This window comes from Trichoplusia ni (genome assembly GCF_003590095.1).
Source record: "Trichoplusia ni isolate ovarian cell line Hi5 chromosome 9 unlocalized genomic scaffold, tn1 tig00003240_group8, whole genome shotgun sequence".
Classification (NCBI taxonomy): Eukaryota; Metazoa; Arthropoda; class Insecta; order Lepidoptera; family Noctuidae; genus Trichoplusia; species Trichoplusia ni.
This window is the reverse complement of record NW_020799671.1, coordinates 1-17659: the sequence shown is the minus strand read 5'-3', so window position 1 is coordinate 17659 and position 17659 is coordinate 1. Positions and strand designations below refer to the sequence as shown.

The 17659-nt window shown below is 41.5% G+C and overlaps 2 protein-coding genes across 2 annotated transcripts; one reads left to right on the top strand and one right to left on the bottom strand.

Annotated features, from left to right (window-relative positions):
- The first annotated feature begins 2221 nt into the window (after window positions 1–2221).
- On the top strand, window positions 2222–12770 carry LOC113506313 (protein borderless-like). Its single transcript, XM_026889152.1, has 9 exons — window positions 2222–3226; window positions 6964–7195; window positions 8169–8450; window positions 10762–10952; window positions 11060–11278; window positions 11361–11589; window positions 11679–11885; window positions 12200–12466; window positions 12538–12770. Exons 1-9 carry the CDS (start codon window positions 2801–2803, stop codon window positions 12768–12770), a joined length of 2286 nt encoding a protein of 761 aa, XP_026744953.1. The 5' UTR covers window positions 2222–2800.
- Window positions 12771–13647: 877 nt separating this feature from the next.
- LOC113506309 lies at window positions 13648–14960 on the bottom strand. The gene is made up of 2 exons (XM_026889149.1): window positions 14796–14960; window positions 13648–14754 (listed from the first exon to the last, which is right to left on the bottom strand). The coding sequence occupies exons 1-2, from the start codon at window positions 14958–14960 to the stop codon at window positions 13648–13650; spliced, it is 1272 nt and encodes a 423-aa protein (XP_026744950.1).
- Between the last annotated feature and the right edge of the window lie 2699 nt (window positions 14961–17659).

Genomic DNA, 17659 nt, shown 5'->3' with positions numbered 1-17659 from the left:
TCAGTTAACACAGGTACACGTTATACTTATGACATAGTACAGTGTCTCACAAAACAGTACACACTGTTTGTCTGCGAGATCAAAAGTATATAAACTTATAAAAAAACTTAAATTATACGTATTATTATATAAACTTATAAAAAAACTTAAATTATACATATTATTATATAAACTTATACTGCGCATGTATTGTTTAGTACTCAGTACATGTTTACATCAGCTAAAATAATATAATATAGTATGATACGTAGATTATATGTTTACAATTTGTTTATGTGACTTTTTAAATAAAAGTGATTTTGTATTAAAAATAAGTCATGGGTGATACATTAATTTGTGTTATTTGCAACAAAAGTAGTGGCAAAATAACATTATTTTCTGACGAGACATTGAAAAAATGTGAATTAATTTTAAAATTGCGAAAAAAACATAACCTTAAGTACAATGACATCATTTTTCCACGTGAATACACAGAGGGTGGCTATCACAGGGAATGTTACAAATCATTCACAGGGCTAATGAAAAAATATTTTACCTCAGAACCAAAAAATTCTCAAATTTTTAACAATTTAAGGTAATTGTAGCATCGAATGTCTTTCCTTAAGATGTTTTTAAAATTTACATAGATTATTAGTTAAATAAATCTGCGCCAAAAAGTTTATTTGCATGAGTCATTCTAATCACAAATCTCTTCTTAAGACATACAATGTTTGTCTGGCAAGGGGTTAGAACTATAAAAAATGTCTGGCTAATAAGGAAACATCATCTAATTATTACCCAAATATTATATATAGAAATCAGCTATTACACTTTAACGTAAGTAATGATATAATTAATATCATTCTTATCATTTATAACGAATATTTAATTAATAATAATTGAAGATAGCACATATTATTGTTTTAGTTGATGTAAGCATGTATTAAATACTAAACAATACAAACGCATCTCACTCGCACCCACTTATATACATACTGCCTCGCGCTCGCTCCTACAGCTACCCTACATGCTTGTCTGGCAAGGGGTTGGAACTATAAAAAATGTCTGGCTAATGACGAAACATCATCTACTTATTACCCAAGTATTATATATAAAAATCAGCTTTTATACTATAACGTAAGTTAAACTATAATTTCATGAACATTAAGGGTGTCTGGCAAGGGGTTGCCACGATGTGAAGTGTCTGGCAATGAAAAAGGGGGTTTTTTTATAATATTCTGAAGATAATATCAAAAAATCGCACTTTATTATTTGACGAATTTAGATCGGTATTTTACACACCTTTAGTACCGTTTACCTGCCTAAGCCACTATAACCCAAACTTCATAATGGTCCATCGTTCTTACCTGGGTTGGGAGTATGCGCTGACAAACTTTCAGCTTTTATAAAATAACGAAAGTCTGGGGTTCACGGGCTCTTAGACCATAAACACATAACCCTCCTGGCAGTCGGGTAAAAAGCAGCCACATACAAATAGTACCTGTAGCCAAAGAGCCAAACAAGTTCATACATAATATGAATAATGCGAAAAGCCCTTTTCCTAAACCTAAATGCTTTTTATGAGATGTTTTTTTAGTTTTTCTTCGCTAGGTAGGGCAGCATATCGGATATCTACTAATTTAAAAGTTCTTACATGAATAACAAATGGAACAGAAAATTTTGTCTATTAAGGTTGTCACAACAAAAAGGGTTTTGTAATTATAAAGTTTATTTATTTATCCAAAAAACACAAAAAAACAAACCTAGCCAAACGGTAAAACAGTTTGTTGGCGAAATTGGCGTTCTTAAAACTAAAAACTTTTTACAAACTTAATATCCAGGGAGATCTGTTATATGTTACTCTATTAGATCTATTAAAATATCTTTGATTTTTTTCTTTGTAGCTGCTGTTCTGCTGTCTTTGGAAATTTGCGTATTACGTCTAATTTGTATTTTGATAGTAACTATCGTGAGAATGATTCATTATTCAATGATGTAACGGTTTACTCACGCGTATTTATTGGAGTAGCCCGATGCAATTCGTAGTTTTTTAGAAACAGCCCTGTTGCGAGCGCGGTCCGAGCCTTGTAACAATGGTGAGGGGCGAAGGCGGCAGCGTTTTTATCATTTTTAAGAGTATATTTCAGATTTCTCTTGTTTAATTGTTCTTCGTACTTATTATCTTAGTTGATGATAAAAATAATAATCGCGCCTAGAGGTATTTTACGTCGGATACATCAGCTGGGCTACTTTTGTAAGACGACTAAAAAATCACGGATTTTTTAAACGATTCCTCATAGTTTGGTTTGCACAGTAATTTTACTTTTTTACTTACTCAGAATTGAAGTATTCTAATTTGAAACTGCTTTATTCGATCTAATTGTGTTTTAAATGTGAGCCCTAACTGCTTAAACCATAACTAATTAAAGACTCGACTAACGCGTAGTACAGCACATAATAATATGTATAATACCTTCCGGTTAACAAATCTACTGAGGTGAAAGAGTTTTCCCAGAATTGCCTGTAATTTATTGCATACGTCATTGGCGTGAAGTTTCCAACTCAGGTCACAGTTAGCTGTCAAGCCTAGGTAACGATATTTATCTACCACTTCAATCTTTGTACATTCTACTACTTCGATTTTGTTGAGGTGCAGGCACTCGTAAGTGTGTCCAGTTATAGTTGTCTGTTGGTTGGTCGTGGTATTTGATTTTCCTGTTTAATAGGCATTCAATTTGGTAAGCCATAAGCAGGTAGCTTTTAACTGTCCTGGAAAAATAGGAATGATTTAAACAATAACAACCTGTGCCTAACTAGTGGAATGAAGAAGTTAAAAGTAGCGGAGCGGGAATTAGCGGCGCTTCCTGCTTGTGGGCGCGCGCCTTTGTTCGTCGCGGCGCTTGCGGCGAGCGCAGGTGCGGCGCGCGGGCGCGAGGTCGCCTCGCGGACGTTACTCACGCCTGAGGTTATCTCCATTACGGCTAGGAGCGGTCAATTGGTCCCGCGGCCGGCGCTCAGTCGCTCGCCTGCGCCGAGTGTTCAGTGTCGCGTCATGTCGGGGCGAGCGTGGGTGTCACGCGCTGCGAGCGCTGCGTGGGTGCTGAGCGCGGCGCTGGCCGCCGCCTCGCTGTTGCCGCTGGACGCCGAGCAGCTGCACGCCAGCGTCGGAGGGTTCGCCGTCATGAACTGCCATCTAGACTTCCCCTTCGGCAACGAAATACCCTATCATCTGCAGTGGGATAAAGATGTGAGATCATACACTTAGTAAACAAGACTTTCATCAGAATTCTCATGTAGGTGTTCTCTAGCTTGGCAAGAAGCGCCTACACACTCCAATTGCCGCTGATTACCGATTGTACGTATGTGCACCATTCGATGCAAATTGTTTGTTTGTTTCTAGACATTCCTAGTTCTACCTACTCCATGGTGCTCTAAGTTTCATAAAGAACGATTGCGATAGGACGACGAACAGGCATAATTATGCTGGTTTATCATTCCTCCTCTATCAAAGAGGATTAGAACTACATAGCTTCATAGGTACTAGAAATTTAAATGATCTACTGAAGAAAATAATTATTAAAATCCAAAATGATTAAGTTGATATGGTGATTCACTAGTGCATCTTTGTTTACGGTCAGATTTTATTTCAGATTCATCATCAGACTTTTTAGGGTACCGTATCAAAAGAGTAGAAGGGAAGCCCTGTTATTGAGGCTCCCTTCTCTGTCCATCCCTCGAGCACTAAGCTGTATCTCATGAATTGCAATAGTAGATACTTGAAATTTCCCGATGATGTATTTCTCTAATCCGGCTAAACAACGGTTGTTACGGTCATAAATTTGTCACCCAACCGATTTGTTTATCATAAGCCCATTTGTACGGAACCATCAGTGTCGCAATTCCAACTGGCACTTGATCGGTCTTCATCTTCTACTAATGGAAGGTCCAATACTAAAACGGAATAGTGAAAATCTATACTAATATGACAGAGCTGAAGAGTTAGTTGGTTTCCTTGAACGCGCTAATGTCATTAACGGATTGCTGGTCTGATTTGAAAAAATATTTCAGTGTTACATGAGCAGTTAAAGATCTTGATATATTATATGGATTCTTTAAGATATCATGATTGACGATATCATATCAGTAGGAGCAGAGAAGCGATGAGAAATGTTACAAACACGGAGAGAAGTTATCATTTTTCTGCGTGCGCTTCGTTAACGATTAGGCGTTAAGTAGGTACGTAAAAATGTAAAAATTATGTTTGGCGGAATTGTTTAGTTAAATATTATTATTTTGTCATATTTAAACAAGGGTGCTTACCTGAATTCAGTGAAATTCAAACCTAGCCCTCGCCAAGCACGAGAAAAGTCAAGGCAAACACAATGTAGGAATGTAGGAACTGTGGCAGGCAAAAGGTTTGTCTGATATTCCAGATAATTAAAACGTAGGCATACAGGAGTCTTCGAAATGTGCATTAGAAGCAAGCGCACTTTGAAAGCGGTCAACGACCTCCTGTATTTAGAGTTTGTCGCCACCTCGGTCCAGAGGTCCACTCCCGTGTGATGTGAGTGCGCTCTGTGCTTGGAAGGCACAATGCCAAGCATTATGGTATTGTGGTGTTTAATGACAACGACAATGCACAAGTACTTGATTATCACAATGGTGCGGCCCGCACGGTAGCAACTCCATTCTCTAAATGACAAGTCGCCATTGCTGTGCCTGAAAACTGCTTACTAAGTAGCAGGTAAGTTTCCACCGACTAACACTACGAAAGTTCCAAACTGCTTTATTAGGTGGAAACACTGCGCTGCTCGAGATTGTTACCGCATCTTAAAGTTTTGTGGCTCTCCGTATTGCCCACTAGGTATTACGCATATCATATAATTATGTACACTTGACAGTGCCTTCAGGAATAAAAAAACCTAATAAATTCTTATGGCGCTCCTAATTAATGATTTTCTATTGGTATGGGTACCTAAGACCTATTTAACATCGGTTCAGTAAATCCACTGATCCTCTATAACTTTACAACCTACCCTGTATTTAGGAGTAGAATAAAGATAGTCGTTATTTTAATTTATTAATTTTTATATTAACTGATGAAATCAGCACATAGCTTAGGAAAAACTTAAAATTATATCTATGGCTGTTTTTTATGATGGGAATCATGGAAACACTAGCTAATACCAAAAGGGCATAAAGAATTATAGTAAAATTGCTCTAGTATTTTGAGTGTATGGAATATTTACATGAGTGTTATACGACCTGAAGCGTCGTTATTTTACTGTGATAGCATGATTTGCTGGCTTTGGCTGTTGTATGACAAACAGTGAAACAAGAAAAGTTTGTGCGGAATAACTTCATAGGAAGATACCTTTTTAAAGGAGTAGGTACACGGGGACACAGGTGCAGCATACAGAGGCCTTGTTGAGAACATTATTATAATTATTACAATTCAAATATGAAATTTGAAATCGCCAATCCAACATCCATCAAAGCAGACATCCTGGACCCGCGAGTGACGCAGCTTTCATTTACACAACCTCAGGAAAACTTCAGGAGTTAGGAACTTGGGACGATAAATCTCTGAAAATGTACACCACCGGTTAATTAATCATTTTTAGCTGTGAGTTTCAGATAAACCGCAGGTAACAACACACACAGGCAGCGCCGAACAGCTGGTAGATTAATATAATGATCGATTTAATAAAATCAGTTTTCACGTCGCCTCAAATGATGCCAAGTACTTTTTGTCAATTTACCACTTGAATAATTTTTATATGCATTTTATAGTAATATGCAATTACTATTGCTAGCACCTGCACTTTTTGCGACTATCCTATAAAGTTAACGAATATTTTTATATTATTTAAATGTTTATTTCAAATACAATAATGCATGTGATTTATATTATGTTTTCACAAACATAATATAAATCACATGCACAATTACACGCAGATTTAGAATAGGTAAGTATTCGTAGTTCACACGAATACTTGTCCTACGCGGGGATCGAACCCGCGAGACGACGCATTGATAGTAATTGTCGGTTATATTATGTATCTGCAAAAACAATTCTACTCCTTTAATGCAATCGCATAAAACAGTATTTGGTAAAAGGCAATCCGACACCAATTTAGCGCGTTCAAACAAACAAACAACCAAACAAACTCTTCAGTTTTATATATTAGTAGATTATATTAGTAGTTATAGAAGCATATATTAGTGTAATGTTTAACTTAAGGCTTTTGGTTAAGACAATCGCGATTAGTGGATGAGATGTCGCTGCCGCGCGTGGCTTGCGCCGCCCCTCAGGTGACCTCGTTACGTTATCCTTATTTATTCATCTTCATCCAGCAAGTAGTACACTCGCTAACTAGCTTAATGAAGCTACCTACTTCCAAGTGCGGTCAATTGGGATCTATGCGTTATGTTCTCCTCCTACTTGATAAAGGTGTGCGTGTGCCGGTGTGCGCGAACATATCGGCCGAGCCGTGATGTTCAGAAAGAGTTGTGACGATGATGACGCGATGACGGCATTGGCGGCGAGGGTGGCACGCGTGTCGCGTGGGATGTGTGCCACTGGGGCGCAGACTTGGCTGTCAGCCGTTGAGAGCCCGCAGACGTGCGAACTGCGCGTGGGAGCGGTAATTGTCTCGTCGCGGGCACTCGGCGCTCCCCGCTACCGGCGCGGCGCCCGCAGGCTGTGCGAGCGCGTGCACGTGCACGTGGCGCGTTCAAACATTTTGTCGTGCTCTTGATTTATGCCCGCGTACCGAGCATTGCACGTCATTGCGTCGGCGTCGTTCAAATAATATTCATTAAAGGCGTGTGTACATTAGTAACCGAGTTAGAAGAAGTTTAATGTAAGAATGTTAACTAACACTGGTGGGTGTGTTTGAATCAGGCGACAGTCAATAGAATAAGTCTTGTTTTTGTGATTTAGTAGTGGTGTAGCAAGATGTTGTGGGTTGTCGGTTGCAGGGCGACGTGATCTTCTCGTGGTACAGCGGGGAGGGCGCGGCGCGCGTGGCGGACCGCTGGGGCGGGCGCGTGCGGCGCGTGCTGGACGGCCGCCTCGGGCTCGGCCGCGGCTCCATCAACGTGAGCGCCGTGCGCGAGACCGACGCCGGCCTCTACCGCTGCCGAGTCACCTTCCCCAACCGCACGCCGCCGGCGCGCAACAACGGCACTTACTACCAGCTGCAAGTCGACGGTCAGCCTCCCCATACACTGTGTGCCTTACTGCCTTAACGTCTGAATAACATGAAATTAACGAAATTTTTCAGGCACTAATTTTTGAGGTTAGGTTAATGATAGGAATAATTTAGGAGAGCGTTCCTACTAAAATGTTTTATTACGTGTATAATTTTCGTTATGTTGCCTATGGATAGAGTAACTGAAAAATAATTTTGTATGTGTGACTCATTCATATCTCGTTTAAATTGGAATACCTACCGTGCGAATTTTTAAATATTATTTTTTACCTTGGTTTTGGTTTTCTTAGGTAGAGGTTTTAATTTGTATTTACGTACTTTCAACTACTCTTATAGTTCGTAGTAAAATTGCCTTGCGGTAGATACCTACTATGTATGGATTTGTAGGCGCAAACTGAAAGTTCGTTCCGAAAAGTGCCAATGCAATGAAACCTTTTCAAAAGTTATGTGTATCTTTAAATCATTATTTTAAGCCATCACTGATAATCAGAGAACGAAAAATCGTGAGAAAATCTTATTTTTATTTGAAAGCGACTGGCGCGTAGAGTTAGCGATTAAACGTATTTAATCGCTAACTCTACGCGCCAGTCGCTTTACCTAATTATATATAATATGATCATGGGATAGTATTTGCAATTAAATACATATAATGCAATAAACAAATTCAAATTCTTGATCAGTGACCTACGTAGCTTAATAGGTAAAGCGGCTGGCACTTGTAGCCAATAGTCGTGAAAGATAGGTAGAGTCGAAAAAAAGGGGCAGGCATTTAACCAGCAGTGGTATCTGACACAGGCTATAAAAAAGAAAACACATTGTACTCGCGTCTGTTGTAAACTCAAGTTTAAGGGTATCATTTTCATTTTGCTTTAAACAGCCAATAAAATGTCAAATCCAGCCCCAGCAGCTAATTTTATTTTTTCAATTAATTATGCCAGAATTCAGAGATTAATTTTTAAGCGGTAATTTCAGGAGGTAATTTAATAGTTACGCCTCCGATGAACGTGACGGTGCTGGAAGGCGAGCGCGCCGAGCTGGAGTGCCTGCCGAAGAACCCGTCGTCCGTGGTGGAGTGGTTCCGCGACGGCGCGCCGCTGAGCGCGCTGCCCGAGCTGGCGCTGCGCAGCGAGCGGCCCGCCAACGGCTCGCTCGTGCTGCGCCGCGCCGCCTCCAGCGACCCCGGCGAGTACGAGTGCCGCGTTCAGGACCCCGACCACGCCTCGCAGAGCGCCAGCGCCTTCTTGGACGTGCAGTGTGAGTGTCTTCTACCGATACCGAACCAATTCAGAATAAGGGGCGACTGCACTTGACATAAAAGCAGATTGAAAAGTTAAAAGTTTTGGGGGAAGAATAACCAAATTAAGAAATCTACTTGAGTGTGGACTCAACTGAAAGCTCACTCATTTAGAATATGGATGACCTAATTAAGAGAGCTAAATTTTAACTGCATAAGTAGATCGATCCCAGGTTAAGCTACTCTCGCTTCGCGGTCGGTCCGTAGATGGGTGACCATATTAGCATAACGAGTGCCACCGCGTTTTGGAAGACACATTAAATTGTTATTCATACGTTTTTAATAGTCGTTACGTGTAAGGTGACAACCAGTCTAACAAACCTCGGGGTATCGTGTTGCCCTTCTAAAACACTGGTACTTGGCTGCATCCAGTCAGACTGGGAGCGCAACACGGAACACGGGAACCGAACACTCTAGGACGATGATGGTAATAGTGGGAAAATGGGTTATGGAAATCCGAATGTCAAGTGAGAGTTTAGCAAAATGGCAATGTTACTTTTTAAAAGTAATATGTATGTACTTATTCCATTATTGTCCACACTATTGACTAATGGTGACGGACAACATCGTAAAGAAACCAGGATTCCAAATATTGGAATCTAAAATCGCCAACCCGCAGTTAGCTAGCGTGGCGTGGTAATCTGTCTTCAATAATTCCTTTATGGAGAAGCCTGTGCCCCTGGAGGTTCATTCTTCTCCTGCACAGATGTAACGGCACAAACACGCACACAATGGTGACACACTTCACTCAGATAGGCCGAAACTGCTGATCCTGGTTGCGTTTCAGCTTGGGTGCGACATCGTCGGAAAGCGCGGGGCTTGATGGCTGGCTTGCGTGCGTGTTCTTTATGTTACGTATTGTTTGGTTTATGCAGTACGGTTTTTATTTCGTTCTAATTATCATTTTGAAGTCACCACGTCTAACCCTCTGAGTGCGACGAGTCGCGGGTTTGATCCCCGCGTAGGACTAGCATTTGTTTGATCCACAACTGCTTGTCTTTTTGCATCCCGCCAAGACAAAGTATTACTCCCTTATAAGGAATAAATAACTTGCAGGGGTTGTCATTTAAAAAAATATTTACTGGGCTGATACGACACTGGGGCGAATCTTTCAACTACCAATACAAGGTACTATTTTCAAGCTCGGTGCCAAAAATCAATAAAATTTGAGCAGTAGTTTAGTCGCAAATGATTTTTTTTAAGTTTTTGCAACTTTTGAACACGATGTATCTTTCCTAACAGCTGATTATGTCTACATGCATAGGTCATTCGACTTGCAACGATAAATCTGAGTAAAAGCTACAATGCGTTGTTGCCGCTCTGACGCAAGTCAAAAAACGGCCGCCAGCAGCCGCCTTTATACCTACGAGATAGCGTATCATACGCCGCGTTCGGCGCGCGTGCGACGTTGCCGCTTTGTTCCCTAACTATCTAAGGTCAACTAACTATCACCTACAAAGGGTGGTTGCGTTTCACTCTGATTTGTTAGCTATTTAATTTGTTTGAAAACAAAAAAATGACATTTTTGTTGCTTTTAATTTTTAACCCCTGTCGAATTAATACTAAATCCCTATAGTATACGTGGTGAAATTAACGCCCCACCGTCATATCAACCCTGTATAATAATGTATGTGTGTTTTCGTTACGCAACTAAAACTTAAAACAACAGGTCAAGATTTCAATGGCATGTGGGATTGTACTTTCTCACATTTATAAAACTGAAATTCACTTAACTATTTGAAAAAAAATCCCTGGCTGTTTTTCGACAGTGGTTGATAACAATTCATAAGTTTTGTAATTAATTAGACCTTTTCTATACTAGTAATCAACCACTACTCGTTTTAGGCTGAGTTTATGGACTATTGCCTCGTCTTAAAGTAATAGCCGATCTAGGCCGTTAAAGTCGTACTGGTAGACTCTCTGGTCTACAGCACTCGCATCTCTAAAGTTGAGATCATTTCAATAGATTGCACGATTTTATGTCGGTTATGGATTTTGAGGCAGAGCATCGACACAGGGGTGCGACACGTCGCGCGTCAATACCGATGGATCATAGTAAACACGTGGGAGATAACAATCAAATACTACCCTAATCTTGTGTAAAATATCGAGGTGAACTCGTAAATAGTCACTTGCTTGTGTAAATGAAATGTATTTTTTATGTTGTAGACAACTTAGATTTAAATATTCTGATTACATATGCACATTTAATATGGGCATGTGATTGCTACAATATGCATGTGGTTTTCACTCGCTCGCTTGTGCTTGCAGACAAAGCAAAAGTGGTGTATGCTCCGAAGGAACGCTACTTGCCGTATGGCAAGCCGGCCAGCCTCGACTGCCACTTCAGCGCGAACCCTCCGCTCACTAACCTGCGGTGGGAAAAAGACGGCTTCCTGTTTGACCCCTACAATGTCCCGGGAGTTTTCTACAGCAGAAATGGGAGTCTGCTATTTAATCAGGTATTTAGTTTTATTTATGAATTTAAATATCTTCTTAAACCCGTGGCTAAGCCGTGTTATCAAACATGTAATATTATCTGAAATCTGTTTCTCTATAAATTGCGAAGGTGGACGAATCGCACGAAGGAGAATACTCTTGCACCCCCTACAACACCTTGGGATCCGAAGGCCCGTCGCCTGGCGTGCGTGTGCGCGTGCAGCGCCCTCCGGCACTGGCGGCGCGCCCGCAACCCCTATACGTAGCTCGGCTCGGGGCGACGCTGACTCTGCCCTGTGCCTCCACCGCGCGCAACCACCACGATCAGCCGCTCGTGCACTGGGCCAGGGTGAGTCGTTAAAAATATTCACACGCGCGAAACCGCGAATCACGATTCATGTGATTATTAATATATTCAATGAATCTTACAGAAAGACGGAAGTGAGCTTCCAGCGGGAAGACACAACCTCGACGACGGTAACTTGACGATCGTGGACGTGACGGAGGACGACCGCGGCGTGTACGTGTGCACCGTGAGCAACGAGGCGGCCACCGTCGACGTCGAGACCGAGCTGCTGGTGGAGAACATGCCGCCGCGCGCCCCCTACAACCTCACCGTCAGGCCCGCCGCTGACTCGCTCCATCTAACCTGGGTGCCCGGTAACCTATTTCATAAAACATGCTACTAAATTAATGTCCTATATTTTTAATAAGCCAAACTGGAATTATGAATAAACAATCTAATTCAGGACACAACGGACTCGAAGTAGACTACAACGTCTGGTACCGCGAGCGAACTGTTAGTGAATGGCGCACCATGAAAATATTGACTAGAGGTGTGACCGAAGCTACTTTAGTCGGACTGCGGCCCGGCACCGAGTACGAGCTGCGAGTTCTGTCGCAAGACTTGATCGGCGATGGACTCTTCAGCAAGCCGGTATTCACGAGGACACTCGGTAAACGTCTGTTTTCTAAATGTTCTCGCGACTTGGTCCGCGTAGAGCTTTTTGCAGTATTTATTTAAAGCGTTTGTTCCCAAAAACAAATTCATCCCTATGTGTAAATTGTTACATATCAAATACGTATCAGTGGTCTCGCTAAAGCCCGGCTACTCTAAAAGGGCACTTAAGTAATTATTGACATATTTATCATTCTGTAGAAACTTCCCTTAGATAAAGTCGATTTGCAGCTATGGTGGAAGAGCAATCCATTTGGCTTGACTGCTGTCACAGTATTTAAGCAAGTTTATTACGTTTGTTGTTAATTTTAGGGTCTTTAGAAGAAGAAGAGTTAGTCGATGCAGTAGAGGGAGAACAAGTTGCATTTGCCTCCGCCACGACGGAAGAGAACGACATTCCCATATCTAGCGAGGGTGGCGAGCTGGAGGTAACGGTGCGGCTGATCGACGAGGGCGCGCTCGTTCGCTGGCGCCGCGAGCCGCGGGACTCTTCGCGCTGCACCGTGCGCTGGTACGAGGGCGCCGCGCCCGGCGAGCGCCTGCTGGCCACCGGCCACACGCTGCACGACTACATGCTCGGTGCGTAGTGCTCGCGAGCCCAGCCGCGCCCCCGTGAGCCGCGCCCTTCTAACCCCGGCTTGTATGTGCAGTGAGCGGCGCGGAGGAAGGTGCGCGTTACTGGGCGCGCGTGCAGTGCGCGAGCGGCGCGGGCGGCGCGGGGCTGCGCGTGCCGGAGTACGCGCGCCTGCGCGGCGTGGCGGCGGGCTGCGCGGCCGCGGCGCTGCTGCTGGCGGCGCTGGCGGGCGCGCTGTTCGCGGCGCGGCGCCGGCTGTGCGCGCGCCGCCTGCCGCCCGCGCCGCGCTGCGACAAGCGTCTGCGCTGACGCCGCGCCGCCGTCCGCCTCACACATGTGCACTCTGAGACATTGCGTGGCGTGTTTGGATGTTTGTTGGAAATTGATGTTGTTATTTATTAAGTACGCATGTAAGGAAAATCCACAACTTCTATTTATTGATTAAGTAAAAAAGAGACGGTAGTAAGTAAATATACGTTTACAAAAAAGTGCGCAGTTTTATTATTAAAAAAAAAATACAATGTTACACGAACCTTCACATAATATGTTAACCCGATCCGGAGAGGTCTGGCGTAAATGCGTAAACGCACTAGGCAGCGTTTGCGCTCCTTCCACGCTACCTACCCAATTTTACGAAATAAGCACATCTACTTTTAAATAAATAATAAATAAATGCGGACAGCATCACATACATTGTTCTAAACGCAGGCACCGCAACCACCCAGACCCGAGAGAAACCAGGGAATATAAAAGCTAAAAGTGCTAATCTGCCAAAAAACGATTTCGTTCTTCTACAAATTGGCACTGCGGTGTCATTCTTCGGTTGAAAATCTTAACACCACGATACAGAAAGATGACGTCACTGGCATATCGCCATCTATTAAATTAAGACAAAACTACAACTACAAATATTTCCGCCCACCAAGGACATTATGGCGAATGTCCTTCATCTGCCTCGCTTATCTATCACATTCTCATGCAGGTATAGTACAACCAAAAAAAATAAAACTAACAATTTTGTTTCTTAATACTAAATACAACTACACACTAAACCGTTACATTATTACCTTATTTTAAAATCCTTAAAACTACTTAAATAAATCTTAGTATTAATTGGCTACAGGTAATACCCTTGATGTAGGTCTTGTTATGGTGGACAATTTTGTCCTTATTGTGACCACACGTGTTAACCCATATCATCAACTACTCTAAGGTATACAACCGCCGCGTATGCTAACTTAGAAGCATCTGAAAACCCGTATAATTCTCGTTTTAATTTCTTTCCCGTGTTCAACCAACGTGGCATTTTTATATCAACTAAAGAAGCTAAGTTTTCATGGTAAGTAACCCATTCTTTTAATAAATTCTTTGGAACTTCTTCATGCCACTGCAGCCCTGCTAACCACAATTTTTGAATCAATGTTTTTGCTACTATTATGCTTGCTATTTTTATTTTTGTTACAGGTCCAGCTATTGGCTTAAGCTCCAGGGAGTATTGGAAGCAATCGTCGCGCGCATTCCAGGTAAGTCCTAAGATTTTTGTTAATTCATCTATTTTAATCTGTAACGCTTCATCATTTCCATCTCTAATTTTATTTAATAATCCTTGACAATTTCTTTTCCATTTTTGTAATTCAAATCCGCCTTTACCTAGAATTTTGGTTATATCCGTATAAATTTTAAATGCATCTTCTTCAGTTTCAGCTCCTGACATTAAATCATCCATATAGAAATCGCTTACTATTATTTTGGCCAGATCTAAATTGTCCCCGCATTCATCAGCTGCAAGCTGTTGAAGAGCCTTCACAGCTAAGTATGGTGCCGAGGCTGTACCGAAGGTAACCGTTATCAATTCATAAGCCTTTATTTCCTTTTCAGGATCATCCCGCCAAAGTATTCGTTGTAATGGAGTATCTTGCCTATTAACTAAAACTTGTCGGTACATTTTCACTATATCAGCCACTATACAAATTCGATGTACTCTCCAGCGCATAATGATATGACGAAGATCGTCTTGCAAAGCTGGGCCAACCATTAAATCATCGTTCAGTGACCGCCCGTTATTGTACTTACAGGAAGCATCAAATACAACACGCACCTTTGTTGTTTCCCTATCCTCACGGACTACAGCGTGATGAGGTAAGTAAACTCCCCTTATACTATCCCTATCTGATACTTCTACCATGTGATTGAGACTTAAATATTCTTGTATCACCTTAGCGTACTCAACCTTTAATTTATCATTTCTCGCTAACCTTACTTCTAACCCTTTCAGTCTTTTTTCAGCGATCCCCTGGATTCAACGCCTTGATCGACCCGGTTTGTATCCCGTACCGGCAACTTTACGACATATCTGCCGTCCTTATTCCTTGTCGTCGTTGTCTTGAATAGTTCTTCACATTTGGTTTCTTCCTCCGTGAGCATCCTTTTTGTTCCAGATGGTTCTTCTAATTCCCAGAATTTCCTCAACAATTCATCATCCTGGACACTGGAGTGCATCACGGTAATGTGTGAATGAAAAATAGACTCAGGATCGACTGCACAAGCTCCCGATAATATCCACCCAAAGGTGGTATCTTGCGCTAATAAATTTCCATTTAGATTTCTTTTAATTCCCTCCTGGATAATTTGACTGTAAACCTCAGCACCCAATAAAATGTCAATTTTATTGGGTCTGTGGTATTCAGGGTCAGCCAATTCATTATCGGTCAAGTCTACCCACTCTATCCTAGCTACTTTCGTACCTGGGAGAAGGGCAGTGACTGACTTCAAGACGTAAACATTACCTTTATTTGGAAATGTGGGTCTATTCTTGACCTCAAATTAATATCAACCGTATACTTAGACGTTAAGCTTTCACCCCCTACACCTGACACAGTGTGCCTTGATGGCTTTTTCTTTAAACCTAGATATTGAACCAGAGATTCCGTAACAAAAGAACCCTGAGATCCCTGATCCAATAACGCCCTTGCCGTATAATAAGTCCCATTCCTCGACTCAGCCTTACTAAAGCTGTTGCCAACAAGACAGTTTTACTGTTTCCCGTTGCGAGACATGAGACTACCTGTGTTTTTGATCCTTCCGCTTTACAAGCGTCCTTATTTTCCTCGTAAATTCCCGATAAGGTTTCCGCGCGAGCAGCACTACCACCTTCACAAATTTCCGACCCTACAACACCTTGTTGGTGTAACAATGAATGGTGGCGTCTTTTGCACACCTGGCACCTGAGAGTGTTTTTACAATACCTAACAGAGTGGTTGCTAAGCAGGCAGATAAAACATATCTGTTCTTAAGAACAAAGTTCCTCCGAGATTCCGTACTTTCCTTAATAAATTTTGGACATGAACTTATTTTGTGTTCACCTGCACAAAAGGCACAAGATTCACTTTTATCGTTAACTACGTGTAATACCCCTGTAGTTTTTGGGACCCTCTCTACTTTCGTTCCTAAATTCTCTAAAGCCCTAAAACGGTTAACGAGGAATTCTTTCAGTTCCTCGAAAGTAGGAAGGTTGTCCTTAGGATCAGATGCTACCTTCAACTCCCATGCCCTTCTAGTTACCTTATCAAGCTTCTCAGTGATAATATGTATAATCAAAGTTGAGGCAAGATCTATATCTAAATTTTTTATGGATTCTAAACAATCAGTTGTGGTATTCAGAAGCTTTTTAATATCCGTTGCGGACTCTTCAATTATGGCCTTTTGATTAAATAAAGTTTTAACCATCCCGTTTGCCAAAAATCTTTTATTATTATACATGGACTCTAGTTTTGTCCAACTAGTACTATAATTATCTGCAGTCACCTGTATATTCCTTAATAAGAGTTCCGCCTCCCCAGTTAAATACCCTTTCAAATAATATAATTTCTGAGCATCATTCAATTTATTATTTTTATGAATTAACCCCAAAAACAAATCTCTAAAGGTCAACCACTCCTGATATTTACCAGAAAACATTGGTATTTTAACCTCCGGCAACCGAAAATTATTTTCTTCTTTACAACTACTACTAAGACCCGGGCTACTATCATTACTAGATACACATTTATTTTTTCTTAGAATCTCTTTCAAAGTACTTTTGAATTGCACATATAATTCCTCTACTTCATCGTAAACACAATCTTTATGGTAAGTAGAGCTGGATAATTCAGATTTTTTAACTTCGCTTATTATTTTAACATGAGTATTATAGAAAAGTTGCCATAGTTGTTCTAAACTCTCTAAGCGTGTTTCAATGTACGATACAGTAAGTAGATCTTTTGGGCATTTTTTAAAGTTAATCATAGCCTTATTAATTTTGACTTTTACGTCTTCTTGGATATCCATTAACGAATCCATTTTATAAATACAATATTAGACGTAGACTCAAACACAAATAAGACAAAAAACACAACAATAAATCTAATACTACAACACAAATAACACAAACTAATACGCTAAACTTAATGTCCACTAAGTAGTTATATTCTTCTCGCACTTGATCCGAACACAAACTTAAATTCCCGAAAATTTTACAAGTCTTTTTGAGTTCAATTTCTATACCAAATCGGGCATAGGTTCCCCGTCCCAACCACTTTTTCTTTAAAACTATTACAAGTCCAAATTACTATTGTTGAAAGTACTCACGGTTTTTTCACCATACACTCACTGACACTGCTGCGGTGGCGCCCTCTGTGCTACGGCGTTCACCTTCCTGCTTGCCTCCCTCGCTTCGCCCTCCGGCTGCTGCTATCACCAGTAGTGCTGCTCCACGCTCCACTGGATCCTCCCTGCACCAAACCGGTCTTCCACCTCCAGCTCCTGGCACCTCTCACCTGGTACCCACTGAAGGCTGATCTGGACAGCAATCCGCTGCCCAGTATCGAAGCGTAGGATGGTAGATTCTACCACCTCTGGAACCCGCCACAACACTCCCGACCAATCCGACTCCGAAGGACCATGAACGAAGGTCGACTTGGAGAGGGTGGATAATTAAAACACTTGGAAACTAATATTAAGCGCGTATAATATAGTAAACCACAGTGCTTGCTGCTCACAACAAAAAAATTATTCTCCGACATTTATAATATCCCGTGTAACGAAACATAGCGCGATCTAAATCGATTCCAACGCCATCTATCGAGGTATCGTGTAAACTTTTACGTTTTATATTCCCTTTGATCGCGCTATGATTCCGTTGACCTATAATTACGTCGACA

Bases quoted from the DNA above. Each gene is read 5' to 3' on its own strand.
- LOC113506313 (XM_026889152.1), top strand. From the start codon at position 2,801: ATGAAGAAGTTAAAAGTAGCGGAGCGGGAATTAGCGGCGCTTCCTGCT. The intron at 11,279-11,360 runs GTGAGTCGTTAA...TGAATCTTACAG, and splicing joins CGCTCGTGCACTGGGCCAGG to AAAGACGGAAGTGAGCTTCC. The intron at 11,886-12,199 runs GTAAACGTCTGT...TGTTAATTTTAG, and splicing joins GGTATTCACGAGGACACTCG to GGTCTTTAGAAGAAGAAGAG.
- LOC113506309 (XM_026889149.1), bottom strand. From the start codon at position 14,960: ATGCACTCCAGTGTCCAGGATGATGAATTGTTGAGGAAATTCTGGGAA. The intron at 14,755-14,795 runs GTACGGGATACA...CGTTGAATCCAG, and splicing joins GATATGTCGTAAAGTTGCCG to GGGATCGCTGAAAAAAGACT.